The sequence below is a fragment of the Cervus elaphus genome, chromosome 6, assembly GCF_910594005.1.
Source record: "Cervus elaphus chromosome 6, mCerEla1.1, whole genome shotgun sequence".
Lineage (NCBI taxonomy): Eukaryota > Metazoa > Chordata > Mammalia > Artiodactyla > Cervidae > Cervus > Cervus elaphus.
Window position 1 is genome coordinate 15,939,084 of NC_057820.1, and position 18,080 is coordinate 15,957,163.

The 18,080-nt window shown below is 39.4% G+C and overlaps 1 protein-coding gene across 6 annotated transcripts in view; it reads right to left on the minus strand.

Moving 5' to 3' along the window:
• Window positions 1-792: 792 nt before the first annotated feature.
• The window catches only part of ARHGAP24 (Rho GTPase activating protein 24), a 542,216-nt gene continuing 524,928 nt past the window's right edge, over window positions 793-18,080 (minus strand). For all 6 annotated transcript variants that reach the window (XM_043906273.1, XM_043906278.1, XM_043906275.1 and 3 more), the window contains 5 exons: window positions 17,510-17,642; window positions 16,621-16,694; window positions 13,983-14,104; window positions 7,132-8,209; window positions 793-1,545 (listed from right to left, as the gene is read on the minus strand). In XM_043906273.1, the coding sequence (XP_043762208.1) occupies window positions 1,302-1,545; window positions 7,132-8,209; window positions 13,983-14,104; window positions 16,621-16,694; window positions 17,510-17,642 (1,651 nt within the window). In that variant the 3' untranslated portion in view covers window positions 793-1,301. The remainder of the gene's footprint in view (window positions 1,546-7,131; window positions 8,210-13,982; window positions 14,105-16,620; window positions 16,695-17,509; window positions 17,643-18,080) is intronic.

The following is an 18,080-nucleotide window of genomic DNA, read 5'->3' on the forward strand; positions in this document are numbered from 1 at the left end:
GTGATGTTCACAAATTTATCAACATTGGACTTTTAAAGATTCACATTTTAAAATTATTGTGAATAACCATGTTTTAATAAGGAAGGAAAATATTGTAAAAAAACAAATTAGAAGCCAGATATCTTCTTCCAACCTGTCTCCTCCTTCTCCTGGTCCCTTTTCCCTCCATCACCTCCCTCTGGCTTCAAACTACCTTCGCCAGCTGTCGTTCAGAAAGGATCCTAGATGACAACAGAACAGTCAGCCTGAGCAAAAGAAGAATATAAGGCACGCACTCCAGCAGTTTAACTGAGAGAGATACGGTAATACTATTTCACTGTTTCCATTTCCAAAGGGCAGTTCAGGGCAGGGGGAGGTTGGTATGGGGGTGGGGGTGGAGTCGAGGACAGGTGCTCAATGTGGACACCATAATTAGCAAACATTGTTTCTCAACTTCCCAATGGAAGGAAGAATTTTCTCTCATAACCATCCAGCAGAAAGAGTAATGCAAGGCATGACTACTTAAATGCTCTTTTTTTAAAATGATTTTTTCCCCCACTAAAGTGCATCCTACATAGGAGACATGCGTCTATGGCATGGGCAAGACAGACTAGGGGACTTGAGAAGGAGACTTTTTTACGTAACTAAAATTTCCTGTGTCAAACCATCTCCCCAAGAAAACTGAGCAGTATCAAGGGCAGAATTCATAGAGTGATTCAAAGTTTCCTGGGGATTCCATTGTATTTTATAAAATTATTGACATTTCTCTTTTTGGTCACGGCAAGGTCTATTGGCACAAACAGCACAGCCACAAAGTATTCTTTTGATTTTAATAACTCATCTCATATATATTTTTATATATTTATATATCTGCTTATCTTCATTTCCTCAGCAAAAGGGGAAATAAAAATATTGATCTATAAAATAAGCTGATGATAACACAATGCCAAAAATAGCTTATGTTAAGTGCAAGGGGTGAAGCTTGAAAGCAAGCTAAATTGCAATGACATACTGATTTAACATTTTAAATACAAGACTGGCAATAAAATAATTCTTGAGATATGCTTCTTGTTTTTAGTTTACTCTTTAAAAACTACTCTATATACACATATCCAGTTGTAACACTTAACAGTAGCATTATGGGACATGATACAACTTTGGTACACATTGCAGACATGGGTGGTAATGTCTATAAATGATATGCCTTCCCCAGCTAGAGCTCTGTACAGCCAGGTGACCAGCCACCTGGTCCCATATAATCTTCCCACCAGAATCCCCAGAGTCCTTCCCAGGGCCACTCGACACAGCGGGGGAGAGTCCCCTCACTGGATCCATATCGTGTTTCCTCTCTCGGTTCTCCTGGGTTCCACTGTCAGCTCCCCAAACGTGGAAAAAAACTGCTCCATCTCTTTCTGAAGCATGTCATTTCTTTTCTCTGCATCTTCTTTTGCCCGTTCGGCATTTCGCATTTTGATTTCTATCATTGTGAACTTTTTCCTTTCTTGATCCAGTTCATCATGGAGGCTCATCATTTCTGTTTCCAAAGTCAAGTTTCGCTGTTCTAAGCTGCACAGGGTGGGGGAAGGAATAAGAGATAAAGTAATTTTATTTTTTGAAATGCAAAAAAGATTAAAAAGTATTTCCTAAACTCTGTCTGTTGCAATGCTTTGGAAGCTGGAATGAGCCCTTTCAAATCAGTGAATCAAGGTCCACTGATTGATACATACATACATATATTTTCTTCTTTTTTTTTTTACTAGTTTGTGACATGATTTACTATCATTTCTGCAAGACCCTAAGACCTCTCTTGGAAGTACTTCATTGTCATTTGATAGTGAATGAGTGAATTTCAGCACAAAGAAGCCAGAGACCAGGGTCATCATGCAGCACAGAATTTGGCAGAAGCAGGAGGCAGCCCAAACTACAAAGCTTCCTGAATCATTAAATGTAAATTTGTCTTCACTCAGAGAAAGAGGAAAGTCTGATCAAGTTGGAAAGAAAAGACAGCCATCACATTTGCTCTCTACCAAAGGAATAAGAATGACAGTGAAAATGTCACTGCTAGAGAGAGTAAGTCCACTGCTAAGAATGGACTTAGAAGGGACTATATAGCATCCCTCTTATAAAAGTGGTACCAAAAGTAGCCACCTTACATTAACAGGAGAAGTAAAACTTACATGTGTTGAATAAGTAATTCACCTGACATTTTGTGACAACACAGTCCACTTCTGTAGCCTGCTAGCTGCAATTCTGTCTTCCAAGTTAACATATCTTAAGATCACTATACAGTAAGTTCCCTACATAAGAATGAGTTCTGTTCCAAGAGCACATTTGTAAATCCAATTTGCTTGTAAGTCCAAGAAACAAAGTTAGCCGAGGTAGCCAACTAACACAATTGGGTATATAGCACTGTACTATAATTGGTTTATCATACTTTTCACAGAAATAATATATTAAAAATACAAAAAAGAAAACATTTTTAATCTTACAGTATAGTACCTTGAAAAGTACAGTAATACAGTACAACAGCTGTCTGGTATCAAGTAAACAGGCAAGAAGAATTATTGACTGGAGGAGGGAGAGGAGGCAGAAGATGGTAGAGCTTAAGGATCACCAGCAATAGGAGACAAAGGGCAAGCTGCAGTTTTACTCACACCTGACATGAATGGGATGCACATCTGCGTCTTTTAAAGTTTACAAATGGAAGGTTCCTGGACAGGGGACTTGAGCTTCCGTGGTGGCTCAGAGATAAAGAATCTGCCTGCAGTGCAGGAGACCCGGGTTCAATCCCTGGGTTGGGAAGATCCCCTGGAGGAGAGCATGGCAACCCACTCCTGTATTCTTGCCTGGAGAATCCCATGGACAGAGGAGCCTGGCAGGCTACAGTCCATGGGGTCACACAAGAGTTGGACACGACTGAAGTGTGCATGTAGGGGACTTGCTGCATTTTATATATTGATAGCTGTATTCTTTTAGATGGCCATATAATTTTAGATAATCTCCTAAAAATTAGAGTTTTCTCCATAATCACTAAGTTTCAAAACACAATTTATCACTGCTGTTGTTCAAGGAGGAATATTAAGCACTTCTTTATTAGATGATGTGTCGTGGTAATAGCTGGCATCTTAATTTCTCCTATTATGAGTGGAAGTGGCAAGGGTATGCTTGAATTTGCAATGCTACTGAAATGTGAGAGGCTGATGCACGCTTAGCACTCAAAATCTGATTATTCTAATGATCTTCAAATTAAAATCTCAATTATTTTTCTGCTCTGAAATAATGAGTCCCATATGTTATTTCATCCAGATAATCATAAAAACACTTAAAGATGAATCTGCTCTCCCTTTGTAAGCAACTAAGATTAAAAAAAAAAAAAATCACATTCTTTAATTAGTTTAGAAGGCCATTTTGATCACACAATCACATGTTTTACATAAAAACCTGGTAGTGTGCTGTTTCTCACCCAGAACTATTTCCCAATATATTCTCTCTGCTTTGTAAAGCTATTTGTTTTAGAACTAAAAAAGTTCGAAGAAACTCAACCTTTAATACAAAGGGAGACTATCCTTTAAAAATATACTAATGCATTTGTACATATCAGGCACCTGTATGAAACTTCCTGGAATCTGATGGCTAAGTTAAAAATAAAAGAAATCCCTCCCATTGCAAGCACAGACTAACGGAAAAATATGTTAGGAAAATATGTTTAAACTACAAAGTTAAAAACATAAAAGAGCATCTTCAGGTATCAGAACCAAGGAAGAAACAAATTTAGAACAGCAAGTGAAAGCACATGAGGGGTATTTGTCTCAGATAGAAGCCCTAGAAGCTGTGACTAGGTTTTTACTTTTCACATGGGGAAGAGGAGATCTCTAGTATGAGAGAGACAGAAGGCTGAAAGTGACTCGAGAGCTTGGAACATCAATCGTCTTTATGGCAAAGAGACTACAAAAACTCTACTCATGGGCTGAGTGAAGTGACAGAATTGAACCAGAAGAGAAAATAAATAAATGAGAAAACAGCTTTGAGAAAAACTTCCCAAATGCCTCATGGAATGAAAAAAGATGAAAATTTAATATAAGAAAGAGAAATTAACAAAGATGGAGAGGGAGGATGAACTAAGAAGGTTCAACATACTTTAGTAAGGGTTATAGAGAGAAAATTGAGAAAATGGGGGAGATGAAATAAGCAAAAGAGGAGATGGATAAATGTAAACTGAAAAAATATGTCTTCAAATAATGAAACACAAAACTTGAAATGATGGAAAATATATAGCAAGGAGTTACTAATCAAAATAGAAATTATATAGGAATGTTAATATTGGAAAACTGTGGGCAAAAAGCATTATTACCACTATTTTGTGATAAAAAGGATCAATTAATTAGGGAGATATAAACAATTCTGAACTTTTATTCATCTAGTTATATAGCCTTAAGTTACTCAATATAAAATATAACAAAATTATAAATATAAATCCACAAAAATTAGGAAATTTTAAGATACCTTTTTTAGAAATTATAGATCTAATAAAAGTTAGGAGAAATGCAAAATATTTGAACAGCCTGATTAACAGATTTGATCTACTGATCATATATAAATCTCAAACCAATAATAAGATAATACTTCTTACTAGACCAAATAACTGACATCATGTAAATAAATTTATCTGACTACAGTATGATAAAGGTAGAAACTAATTTGAGGGAGGGAAGAGCATTAAACTGACATGTTTAAAAACTAAAAATCATATATATCAATGATTGATAAATAAAGTAATATCTATTTATTTCTCCATGCTCTATCTAGGGATGCATATATATATGTACATACATATCTATCATCTATCTATCTAGCCTCAATACTTGTAGAGTTAAAAAGGAATTGAAAGAGAAATACATAATTTTAAACAGTAATGATCAATAATTATCTGGAACAATTACTTCTTATACTGCTTGGCTTGGTCATATGGCAGTTCCACTACCCGTTTTATAATGAACCTCTTTCTTTGCTTGTCAAGTAGGTAAAAATGCCAATGAAAGAGGCCAATGAGATGACATTCTGTTGAAAGGTTCTTTTATTTTATCAAAGTCTCTGAGATGTACCATAGACTCAGAACATAAAGTAACACCAATGTTATAAATGAATGTGTACATTTGCAACTGTTCAGAATAATGCATGTTCTATTTTAATGGAGGTTTCAAGTGTCATCTCTTGCTTTCCACTGCTAAGTGCTAATTTACCATCATGCATTGGCAGCAATTCAGAAATTTGGTAGCCATGGGCTCCATAAACTACATTCAGAAAGAAGAGTAGCCTTATAAGATGATAACTTTATTTTTTCTTCTTAATTCTCCTGTCACTTGGCATTATTTAGAAAAATTCAAACCAAGCTTCTGTTTCCAATAAAGTAATTTTTCAATCTAACATGTAAGTATTTTTATTTATTTTTCCATAGCTCTTAAAAATATGTATCTTTTGGCTTGATAATTGATAAATGGATGGGAAACATTAAAATACATGAAGGTCAACTTTATATATAAAGGAAAGAGCCATGTGGGGTTTAGGGCCATGGAAGCAGCTGAACAGGACAAAGATATTCACATATCATGAGGGTCTTAGAACAGGAAGGGGTCTACCAAGGCACAGCCTGGGACTGGGGCTGAGGCCCCTAGAGGGGCTATTTCAGGCTGAACTGAGCCTCAGACCTGCTCTTAAGAGTTCAGGGTCCTTCCCCTATACTACACTGAAAGGTGAACAGAAAAACAATCAGTTTAGTAATTTCTGTAACCCTGGTGAAATTGCGGAGTGTGGTGATATTCAGGTTTCCAGCACAAGGCTGTGCGTGTGGGGCAGCGGCTCCATTTTCTGTATTGCTGCCTCTTAAGACCTTGGAGCATCTGACAGTCAGGGGCATTGTCAGGGCAGGATCCTCAGCCAATACCCTTTATATTTGCCAGGTTACCTCCTTGAAGTTGCTAAGCCAACTCCTCTCTTGGATATTTTATGAGAAGATGTCAACTGGTATCACTTAGGTTTCAGCACAACAGTTTGCTTATAAGTCATATTTTTTGCTCCCCATTTAGGCTAAAAGTTTCCTTGTCTATATGAATATACTTCATGCTATCACTTTTCTCACAAACTTCCCTGGATTCCAATCTCAGAGCACAAGCCAAAGATTAAGATGATCTTGAAGGTTCTATGGTACCTCTCTGAGCTCCTCGCCCATCCAGCCTCAGGGCATTTCCACTTCTTCTGCTGGGTCTCTGCATCACTGTCTCCTATAGAGCCCTACACTTAGAATAACCCTCAGCAACACTTCTCACCCCCTTCCCTGCTTCAGTCTTCTACTTAGCATAGGATCAGTTTACTTATTTATTTATCTCTCCCAGGGGACTGTAAGCCTGTTCCACAAGGGCTGAATTTTTGTCTTCTTTACTCACTGCTGAATCCTTATGGCCTGGTCTGAGCCTGGGAGACAGCAGACAAGCATTCAACCCAAGCATCCAACCATGGAAATAATTAACAACAAAGATCTGTTTATTTTCCAACTTTTCTTTACTCTCATTTCATCCTCTTCCTGTGATAACAGACTCCTGGTACTCCAGACATCCCTTTCCACTCCTCTCCCCAGCTTTTGAACCTAAATCAATGCTTTTACTAATAACAAGAAGTAGAATTACTGAGCATCTGCTCTGTCCTGGGGACAATGTGTAATGATTTAACATGCTTTTGAGGTTGGTGCAGAATCTGTCTGCAACGCAGGAGACCCGGGTTGGAACCCTGGGTTGGGAAGATCCCCTGGAGAAGTAAATGGCAACCCACTCCAGTATTCTTGCCTGGAGAATCCCCATGAACAGAGGAGCCTGGCAGGCTACATAGAGTCCATGGGGTCACAAAGAGTTGGACACATCTGAGCAATTTTCACCTTGAGGCAGATTACTACTAGAATTTAAAAAAATTTCACATTGGGAAGCTGAGACTCACAGAGAGGAAGTGAGCTTTCCCAGTGTCCCACTGCTTATAAATGGCGAAGGTGGGACCTGAACCCAGGTCTCTGACTGGAGTTAGCGGATTTAACCCTTCCGGGTGAGCCTGTCTCACAGGAGGCTGTCGCACCCTCTCTGGCCACTAGGGGCTCCAGGTTTTCCTCACCTCTTTATCCTGGACTCATACTCTATCTTCTGTTTGGTCATTTCCTGTTTGAGGCTGGACACTAAGCTATGCAGGGCGCTGTGGTTGCTGGTGGTGTTGCTAACGAAGGTCTCACTGTTGTCGCTGCTGCTGGTGGCCCGACTGCTGCGGCCGCCCACACTCCTCCGGTCGCTTTTGTTTTCATAGTCCCCGGGGTGGGAGAGGTCGTCCTGCGGGGGCCCATCCAACACGGGGTCCTCAAAGTTCCCACCGTAAAAGTCTGGCTCCGGGCAGGTGGTGGTGGAGGAGCGACAGGAGGTGGAGTTCTCGGGCAGGGAGATCTCACAGGAGGAAGTGGACCAGGTGGCGCTGTCGACGCTCTGCTTGTCGTCGAGGCTCATGGCGGAGAACTGCTGGTGGACGTTATCGTAGGTGGAGAGCCTGTGGTGCTGGCCCGACTCTCCTGCTTGCTCTTTCTGCTTATTATCCCTCAGGGTCACGTAGCCATTGGGCAGCCAGCTCATGCTGCGGCCATTCCCGGCGTTCCCCAGGGTGTCAGAGTTCAAGATGCCCATGCGCACGGTTCCGTTCTGCACGCTGTGGGTGCCCATTTTGGTACCAGACCCCTTCAGGGAAGAGGTCCTTCTGGCCTGTAAGCTCCCATTGGGAGTGGTCTGGGCTTTCTCAAGTGCTTCAGCATTACTGCTGCTGAAGGACCCGTTGGTGACAATCCCACTGCCCTTGTTGAAGGCGGGATTCTTTTTGACCATGAGAGGGGGGCTTCTAGAGACATCCAGCTTGTGGATGCTGTTCCTGGGGCTGTTGGTTTTGCTGCCTGGCAGAGCTGTGGGGGATCCATTATCCATGCTGCTTCTTTGGGGAGACTCAGGCTTGTCCCAAGAGCACCGCCTTACGGGACTGTCCTTGGTATTATTGTTCTCCTTGTTCTGTAGCTGCCCCATGAGGGCTTTCTTCTGAAGGTCATTGTTGTTGTTGCTCACTCCATCCTGGGGCTTGCTTTGCAGCTCTGCATCTTTGGGGAAGAGGCGATCATGTTTGCCAATCATTACTGACATCAGTTGCTGGACCACCACAGTGCCTGGAATTGCAAAGAAAGCAAAGGAGTATGAGCAAAACAGTTTTGATTTATCTCCTATTTTGAAAGTGACTTTTAAAGAGCCATATTTAGGTGCACATTCAACGTTATTATTAGCATTGCCAAACTATGTTTTTAATGATGACAATAGCAATTATTGTTGTTGTTTGGTCACTAAGTAGTGTCCAACTCTTTTGTGACCCCATGGACTACAGTCCACCAGTCTCCTCTGTCCATGGATTTTCCAGGCAAGAATGCTGGAGTGGGTTGCCATTTCCATCTCCAGGTTAGGGAGACAATAGCAATTGTGGCTAAAAACTTCTTGAATATTTAACATGAACTGTACTAGGCACTTTACTTTTGTTAGTTTAGTTGGATTTTTTTAAATTTATGAATTTATGAACTGTTATTATCACTATCTAATAAAGGTTAAGTAACTTGACCAATGTCCCAAGCTATGAAGGAGAAAAAGAAGAGCTTAAAACCAGAATTAACTAGTTCCAAACAACAGGCTCTTAATTGGCACACACCATTTCTTGTAAGTTTGACATTTAATTATGAAAAATCTTTCTTAAAAGAAGTCACTGTGATATCTCATCTAATTGCCTCAAAATATCAAGACATTTTAATGGCACCTTGAAGTGGAACCTTCTACAATCTCTAGTAGATATGTGGCCTTTCTTCATAATATAGCAAGTCAATGAAGTTCCATACAACTCTTGCCCTGCATTCAAAAGTTTCAGGGCATTTTAAGTGACATTAGCCAAAATGGTGTAATAAAGATGTATGAGAATCCTCTCTTCCATAAAAATAACTGACAAAAATGTTCCCAGTCAATATATTCAGAAATTTGGAAATTAACGAAAGTCTTGCTATAATCTGGAGAGTGTTCATTTTTTAAAAACTCGTTGACTTGGTAAAGAACAGCAAGCTCTGTAGTGTTTTAACTCACCCCATTCCCATCCTCCTTTCTGCAGTAGCCTTGAAAACCAACAACCCTCAATCTTAGTGGGAACCAGAAGTGAGGCAGCCACTGGAATGGAAAAAGCTGGTTTGGAACTCCTTCAAAGCCCCCTTCCCAAAGAATTGTCATTTGACTTGTTTGGTGGTTCCCTGGAAGACCCCACTCAAGAGGCTTGTCTTCATTTTATCTGGCTAAGGAGTTGACTAGAATGAGCGACATTTCTCAGGGGCATTTGTCAAAAACAATTAGGGGCTTTTTCATTTAAAATCATGTTTGCCTGAAGCAAGTGGATAACTGTTGAAGACAAAACAACAGGCTAAACAAAAAGCTTAGGAGGAAAATCTGAAGAGATTTCCACAGGAGGTGTTGAAAAGCTCTGCTATATATTTGAAGATTTATAAGATTATATACATGTATGCATAGGGTTCTGTGTATACCTAGGGCTGTGTGCACACTCAGGAAAGAACTGAGAAGTCCAAAGGTCTCATCTCCAGCTGATCTTGGAGCTCTGCACAAGCAGGACCAGAATGCTAAAGCAAAGTTGTCAACTGCCTGGCTGAGTGTCAAAAGTCTGCCCCAACAAGCACATGGGGCCCCTTGGTAACGAATGGGAGACTTACTGGCCTAACTCAAATTCTGAATAGGAAGAAATGTGTTATATCCATCTATATCCTGCACACTTCTGTCATGATTCAAAACTTCTAACATATTTAGATCAGGAATCAGCAATGTGTCAGGTCTGATGCTGGCCAGTGCTGCTCAGAAATAAATGTTCATACAAATTATCTGGAGATTCTGTTAAAATGTAGATATTGAGTAGGGCATGAGATTTTACGTTTCTAACCAACCCCCAGATGATAAGACAACAGTGATAACAGATTAATAGCCCTGGTATTGTCTAGTGGTCCACACACAGACCTTCTGAATCAGAATTTGCATGTCAGCAATATCCCTAGGTGGTTCCTGTGTGTGTTAGAGTTTGAGGAACTGTGTTAGGTGGAAATGTTTCACTTAAACATCTTCTAAATAAATATTCTTATAAGGCTTTGAGATGGCTTCCTGGGTGGCACTAGTCATAAAGAACCTGCTACCACTGCAGAGACATGAGAGATGTGGGTTTGATTCCTGGGTTGGGAAGATCCCCTGGAGGAAGGCGTGGCAACCCACGCTAGTATTCCTGCCTGGAGAATCCCATGGACGGAGGAGCCTGGCAGGCCACAGTCCATAGGTTTGCAAAGAGTCAGACATGACTGAAGTGACTTAGCATACGTGCAAGCCTCTGAGATAAGACTTAAATGTTTTTCAAATGAGAAAATTGAGGTTCGGAGTGGTGATGATTTTGCCTAAGGCCACACAGATGATAAGAGACTAGAGTGAAATGTGATACTTCATCTTCTCATTCCAAATCATGTATTTGTCTTACTGTATTTCACCTGTTGGAGTTAAAACTGTAGTAATAATAAGTAAACTTGGTGTTCTGAATAAGAAACTAAATAAAAGACAACTATCTACTGAATCATCATCAATTACGATGGAATTGTGTAAGAAAAAAGACTGGATGAAATTAATGGTATTATATATGTATCTTTTCTCTTTTAGTACACTCTGAATGTGTCATCCTATTTTCAGTGCATGTAGCAGTGACTCTGAAGAAAAGATTTCAGCATCTCTAAAATGACTGTCAGCACTGACACCTTCATGTACTGTGTTTGAAGACATGAGTACTTCATGTGCTGTTTGCCCATCTGACAGACATACTTTCAAATGTTAGCAGCTTCTGTTATATACGACTCTGTCTAGTCCTTTGGGAAAATAAAGCTTTTCCCCATCACAGGAATATTAAGATTTGAAATATCACTGCATTGTTAATCATAGTTGTAAATTGTATGGGGATTTAACTAATTGAAGACAGACATTCCCAAGGTCTCCATGATGAGTTTGTGAACAGCCATGCCAATGGATGTGTGTGTGTCCATGATAAGTCGCTTCAATCATGTCCAACTCTTTGTGATCCATCAGCCTCCTCTGTCCATGGGATTCTCCAGGCAAGAATACTGGAGTGGGTTGCCATACCCTCTTCCAGGGGATCTTCTCAACTGAGGGATGGAACCAGTGTCTCTTATGTCTCCTACAGTGGCAAGCAGGTTCTTTACCACTAGCGCTACCTGGGAAACCCATACCGGTGTATACTGCCCCAATTATAGAGTCAGAGCCCTAGAGAATTAGAAATGTCTCGCTTTTACCTTGGGAGGATTTGCTTTCATCTAGCTTCCAGAATAGTAAATGACAATCATTTCTTGTAAAGGGACTTCTTGTCAATTTTTATAGCCATTTAGGACAGACTAGCCTGGTAGTAATGATGATGTGTGTGCCATTATATGCACTGTGTTTCTTTCTTCCTTTTAATTCCCTTCTCTCTGTCATTCTCTTCCTTAGAATGCTAATAACAAACATGAATCCCAAATAGTGAGTCCAGAGTGGTTATGATTACCAGGCCAATCTGAAGAATCCATGAAGATTTGGGAGTCCCACTGGACTGCATGTTTCAACAATTCCCCCAGGCTCATATAATTTTATATAGGTTGAATTTAAATACCATATTATGAGCACTTGTATCTTCATAAGAACTAGAATTCAGTTTTCCTTTGAAGGTAACTAGGCACTTTAATATATATGCGGGAGACCTGGGTTTGATCCCTGGGTTGGGAAGATCACCTAGAGAAGGGCATGGCAACCCACTCCAGTGTTCTTGCCTGGAGAATCCCATGGATAGAGGAGCCTGGCCGTCTACAGTCCACGTGGTCACAAAGAGTCGGACACGACTGAATGACTAAACAAATACACACACACACACACAGAGCATTCTATAAAATATAGTTTTAATTTGTATTTTTTGCAATGAATTACTTTGTATCCTTCAGTACTTGTACAAGATATCTGTGAGGTATATGATAAATTTTGACAAACGACAGTCCTGGAAACACTACCTAACCATTTTATAGATAATTCCCTTGTGTCCTTTTGTAGCCAATCCCCTACCCATGGCAACCACTGATCTGCTTTCTGTCATTATACTTTTCTTCTTTTCTAGAATTTCATATAAACACAATTATAGAGTATGAGGTCTTTTGTGTCTAGGCATTATCACTTGGCAAAATGCTTTTGTCATTTTCCCATATTGTTATTCATATATCAGTAGTTCATCCTTTTTATTGTTGAGTGTGCCTTAGTCGCTCAGTCGTGTCTGACTCTTTGGGACTCCATGGACTGTAGTCCACCATGGAATTCTCCAGGCAAAAATACTGGAGTGGGTAGCCATTCCCTTCTCCAGGGGATCTTCCTCACCCAGGGATCAAACCCAGGTCTCTTGCATTGCAGGCAGATCCTTTGCCATCTGAGGGAAGCCCAGTTTTAGTTTCCATTGATGAACCAATATTGATATATTGTGATTATTAACTAAGGTCTATAGTTTATATTGGGCTTCCCTGGTGGCTCAGCAGTAAAGAATCTGCCTACAATGCAGGAGCTGTACAAGATGCAGGTTTGATCCCTGGGTCAGGAAGATCCCCTGGAGGAAGGCATGGCAACCCACTCCAGTATTCTTGCCTGGAGAATCCCATGGACAGAGGAGCCTGGCAGGCTGCAGTCCATAGGGTTGCAAAGAGTCAGACACAACTGAAGCGACTTAGCATGCATGCATGGTTTATATTAAAATCACTCTCTGTGTGATCTGGGTTTTGACACATGCACCGTGTCATATATCCACTATTACAGTATCACATGGAATAGTTTTATGGCCCTGAAAATCCTTTGTGCTCCAACTATTCCTCCTTCTTTTCTTCCTCAGACCTCTATTGAATCATTAGGATTTCTTTTAAAAGCTTTGTAGAACTTGGTCCATAACTGTTAACATTATCACCAAGGTAAGACCCTCCTGAGGACTCTATGCAATGCCTCGATGTCAGGATTTTCTACTCTGGTTGTGGGAAATACAGTTATTTCAAGCTTGGTGTGAGGCCCAGGAATGCCTCAGACTACTGATCTCTGGCACTCTTCCCAGGAAAGTAGCACAGAGTCCCTTCCTGCAAGCATAAATCAATTTTTAGGTAAAGACTTAAGGGATATCCTCTCCAGATCTCGGAATAATATCTGTGTCTAGTTTTCTCTTTTATGCTGCTTACTTGAGTTTCCCATCCTCTAGTCTTACTCTCAAAGCTTGCCAAGACCTGCACATCAGTGCTACTACTAATGTCCACAAGAAAGAATGGTACTCTAGCAGGGAGACCTGCTGAAAATAAATAGAAGTAACCTTTCATTGTGATAAATAATTTGAGATATCTTGTAATATGGAAAACAAGAAATTCTTCATGTTTCAACCCAAAGTAAATAAGCAGCATTATCTTGGAGGCCCATGTTTTCTGCCTCTTGAAGTCAGTCCAATAAAACCGGAACTAATGAAAATATATTAACTTAGAAGCATAACTATTTGAGGTTTCAGAAAATTGCATCAAACTCAGAAAGTGAAGTAGCCATTTCCAGTTCTTGTGTGATATTTTACAGATGATTTATGCAAGTTCTGTTTATTCTTATGAAAATATGGAGGAAATGTTTAGTAACTTATGTTTAGTAAACTCCTCAAAAAATGCCTGGCTCTCAAACAGAAGATTTTACATTTGAAGAGCTTGAGTCCATAAATGGAATTACCATGGATTCATTTATTTCCTTTGTTTCCTCACAGGAGAATAGGTTCAGGACAATCAAGAGACAACTGACTGTTCTTCTGATGACGATATATGATAGCAATTCACTTACCCTCCATAATGGTCAAGGGATCTTCCACTTTGGGACGTAGGATGTTAGGGCCAAAGACAGTGGCCAAGTTCTGCACACTCATTTTGTTAATTCCTGAATAGGACTGTACTTCATCCAAGAACCTGTTGAGTAAAAGTATGAACAAAACACAATGGGATCAAATTTGTCAGTGGAAAAAAAAATGGGTTATCGGGAAATGTATGAACTGGAGTCTGTTCAAAGATGATAATGGACACACAGTCATTTAGAAATTCAAACACCTCTCTGCCAAATGTGAAGAATATCTATTGCAGATTTTTAAGTATCAGAATCATAAGGGATCATATCAAATATCTGCTCTAGCCTGGCTTGGTTTCCCCTGTCAGTCACAGGAATGAGTGTGTTTGGATAATGCTATTGTGGACTTGAGATTCAAGAATATGAATTTCTTTCCTATCTCTAAATAAAATATCCAATTTATATGCATATTTAATTAGAGAACTATAAAAATAAGATTGTCTGGTACAATCTCTTATTTCTGAGAAGAGGAATCAATCCCCTTTGTGGGGCAATTTGTGAGCCTCAAATTTATAGTCTATTAAAAAGTGACATCAAACATGGTTTAAATTAAAACCTCGGTTCTACTGATATGAGAAATTGAAAACACAAATTGTTTTAACTTGTTAGGTGCTAAAGAATAAGAGGCATGAAATAGCCCTTTCCCAGAATGATTTTAGTAGCAGAGATTGTTTTTGTAGTCTTTCAGTTTTGTTCATTTCCCATCCCCTCTTCATTACTACAAGAACTTCTATTAATTCATGGCTTATTGATTGTACTAATGAGACAAAGAAGAAGCAAGAAAAATACTTTAAAAAACTTACTTTGTGTGTTATTTAAAATAATGTATTTCATTCTGTGCCAGCCATTGTGCTAACTTAAATTCTCATAGCATCTCTGTGTGAGCTAAATACTATTATTATCTCCATTTTACTGATGGCACACATGAGGCACCAGAGAGGTTAAGAAACTTCTCCAAGGACACAGAGTTAGTAAGTGGCAGAGCTGAGACCTGAACCCAGGTGATCTCACCCTAGAGTCTGGGCTGTTGACTACTATCCCATGAGTTTCTAAAAAGGTGCCTATTTTCACCTGTTCACTACTATTATACATCCTAAATTACAGCAAAACTGAAGGGCAGAAAGTCAAACTACCACTTATTATTTGAAATAGATGAAATTAGTAGTGTGGTGTGCTCACTCAGTCGTGTCCAACTCTTTGCTATCCCGTGGCTGTAGCCTGTCAGATTTCTCTGTCCATGGAATTTTCTAGGCAAGAATGCTGGAGTGGAGTGCCATCTCCTTCTCCAGGGGATCTTCCTGATCCTGCTCTTCCTGTTGTTTGGCAGATTTTTTTTTACCACTGTGCCACCTGGGAAGCCTTTATTAATCATTAATCTCTTTATTTAAATTTAATACATTTCATGTATTTCAACTATACTCCAATACCATTTTAGAAAGTAAATTCAGTGTGTTTCAATCATGTATACTTGATTTCTTAAGTAGCAGCATAGACATGGTACATGCCATCCCTGGTCTTAAACATGGTCATTGACAGAGAGCATTCTGAGGCACAATTATTGTTCTAGCAAAATTGAGTTATAATTTTTTTTTCAGTAAGTCTTGAAAATAATGGGAAAAATAATGTATATTAACATTCATCATATATATAAATGTATATGCATATAAAATTTTTTAAAATTTATTTATTGGAGTATAGTTGCTTTACAATGTTGTATTAGTTTCTGCTCTATAACAAAGTGAATCAGCTATACATAGACATACATCCCCTCTGTTTTGGATTTCCTGCCCATTTAGGTCACCACAGAGGACTGAGTACACTTCCCTGTGTTACAGAGGAGGTTCTCATTACTTATCTATACATAGTATCAATAGTGTAATATACTTTAATTTTTAAAACAATTATGTCAAATGTGTGTTTTCATTACCCTTTTATCTATTAGGACTCTTAGTCTCAAAGAGGAGAAGAAAATTGCATAAAAACACGTAAGTAGTCAGAGGTAGAATCTGGACTCCTAGACAAGTGATTCTCATGCAGGCTCCTTCTGTTAAACAACGGTATGTGGTACACATACAAGCAACTTTGATGGGAGTTCAAAGCAACATATCTTTAATATGTAGAGGTCAGAGAGACTTCAGAAACAACAGATTACAAAATCAAGCAATTTTAGTGCTCATAAAAACCTTTGAAATCACCTTGTCAAACCTCTTAATTTTACAGAGGCCAACACTGGAGCTCAGAGCAGTTAAATGATTTTTGTCATTTTAGTTGTTTTGTTATTTTAGTCACTAAGTCATGTCCAACTCTTTGTGACCCCATGAACTGCAGCTTGTCAAGCTCCTCTGTTCATGGGCTTATCCAGGAAAGAATACTGAAGTGGGTTGCCATTTCCTCCTCCAGGGGATCTTCCTAACTCAGGGATCAAACCTGAGTCTCCTGCATCTCCTGCATTGGCAGGCGGATTCTTTACCACTGAGCCACCAGGGAAACCCAGCTGATTTTTATTCATTGTCAAAATGAACTATTGTCAGTGTAAATACAGTCTTTTTAAATTCCATTTTGTCTTTAGGACAATTCTTACCTGCAAATATACTTGAGAAGGTTGTAATTGACCACTGGCAAACTCTTCACCTGCTTTGCTAATTCTTTAACACCCTGAGTATAAAGAAAAGAATACATGTTATCTAAGTGTTGACCTTGGAATGAAAGCAAATGGGAAATGGGCATGCAGTTTTTTGTTTTGTTTTGTTCTTGTTAGTTTCACCTATTACCAGTGATGGATCCTGTCTTGAAAACTTGCCACTATCACAGAGAGCGTTTCAGAAATATTTTCAAAAGATGTGAAAGCATTTCAAATATCTCTGTGAGTACTATTTGTGGAGAAACAGATTTAAGATTTTTAACACTTGTTCACAACTGCCTGAAAAGGAAAAATAGCCTTATTTATAGTTAGGTTATTTGGGGGGAAATAGTAGCCTTAATACAGTGAGAGTCCTTCCAATTTTTAGCATTTAGAGGGCAGTGTGGCAAGGACTGCTGATTTCCTTTATTCAGCTCTGCTTTCCTTTTTGATGAGAGACAGGATTACAAATGGGACCTGTGTTAGTGAAAGTGAAGGTTGCTCAGTTGTGTCCAACTCTTTGCGACCCTATGGACTATACAGTCCATGGAATTGTCCAGGCCAGAATACTGGAGTAGGTAGCCTTTGCCTTCTCCAGGGGATCTTCCCAACCCAGAGATCGAACCCAGGTCTCCTGCATTGCAGGCAGATTCTTTACCAGCTGAGCCACAAGGGAAGCCCAAGTGTAAAAATCTAACTGTGTAAAAATCTAACTGTGTGTAATGTCAATACTTAGCATAGTGGAAAACAATCCAAAAACAGGGCAAAGGAAAATTTACAGGTTCAAGACTAGGAACACTGACAAAACCCCCAAATAATAGCATTTTAAGAAATAGCTGCATTGACTTACAGCTTCCTCTTCTTTGCTGAGCAGTTTGGCACAAGACAAAAAGTCTTCATACTTGGCATAAGGAATAACCGGTTCTGGGAGCTCTCGGAGATACAGTTTAAGAAGTGATGCCACTGTGTGTACATCCGTGTTGCTGTGGAGATAGAAGTGTGAAGATTTTCTATGGAGTGAACTTTAAACTTTTATTTGATTAATTTTTCATCAAATATACATCTAAGAGTCAGACTTTGGTATTCTGTTGGCAATTGAATTAGTCAATCCAGCTTTCAAGAGGCACATACTTAGGTAATGCTTATTAGATGCTACCACAAGTGGGAGAGAGGGACCTAGAGGGACTTGGAATCCTCAGTGTGGTTTGAAAATATTTAAAAGCATAAACACTCATCTTTCGTGTGTATCTGATGTTAGGCAAGAATATTACTTTCATAAAACAACGAGACTATATGTACCAGATTTTAAATAAAAGATAATGCAGAATACCCCAAATGCCCAATTTACATATGTGTGTGATCAGTTGCTCCGTTGTCTCTAACTCTTTGCGACCCCTGAAGCCCACCAGGCTCCTCTGTCC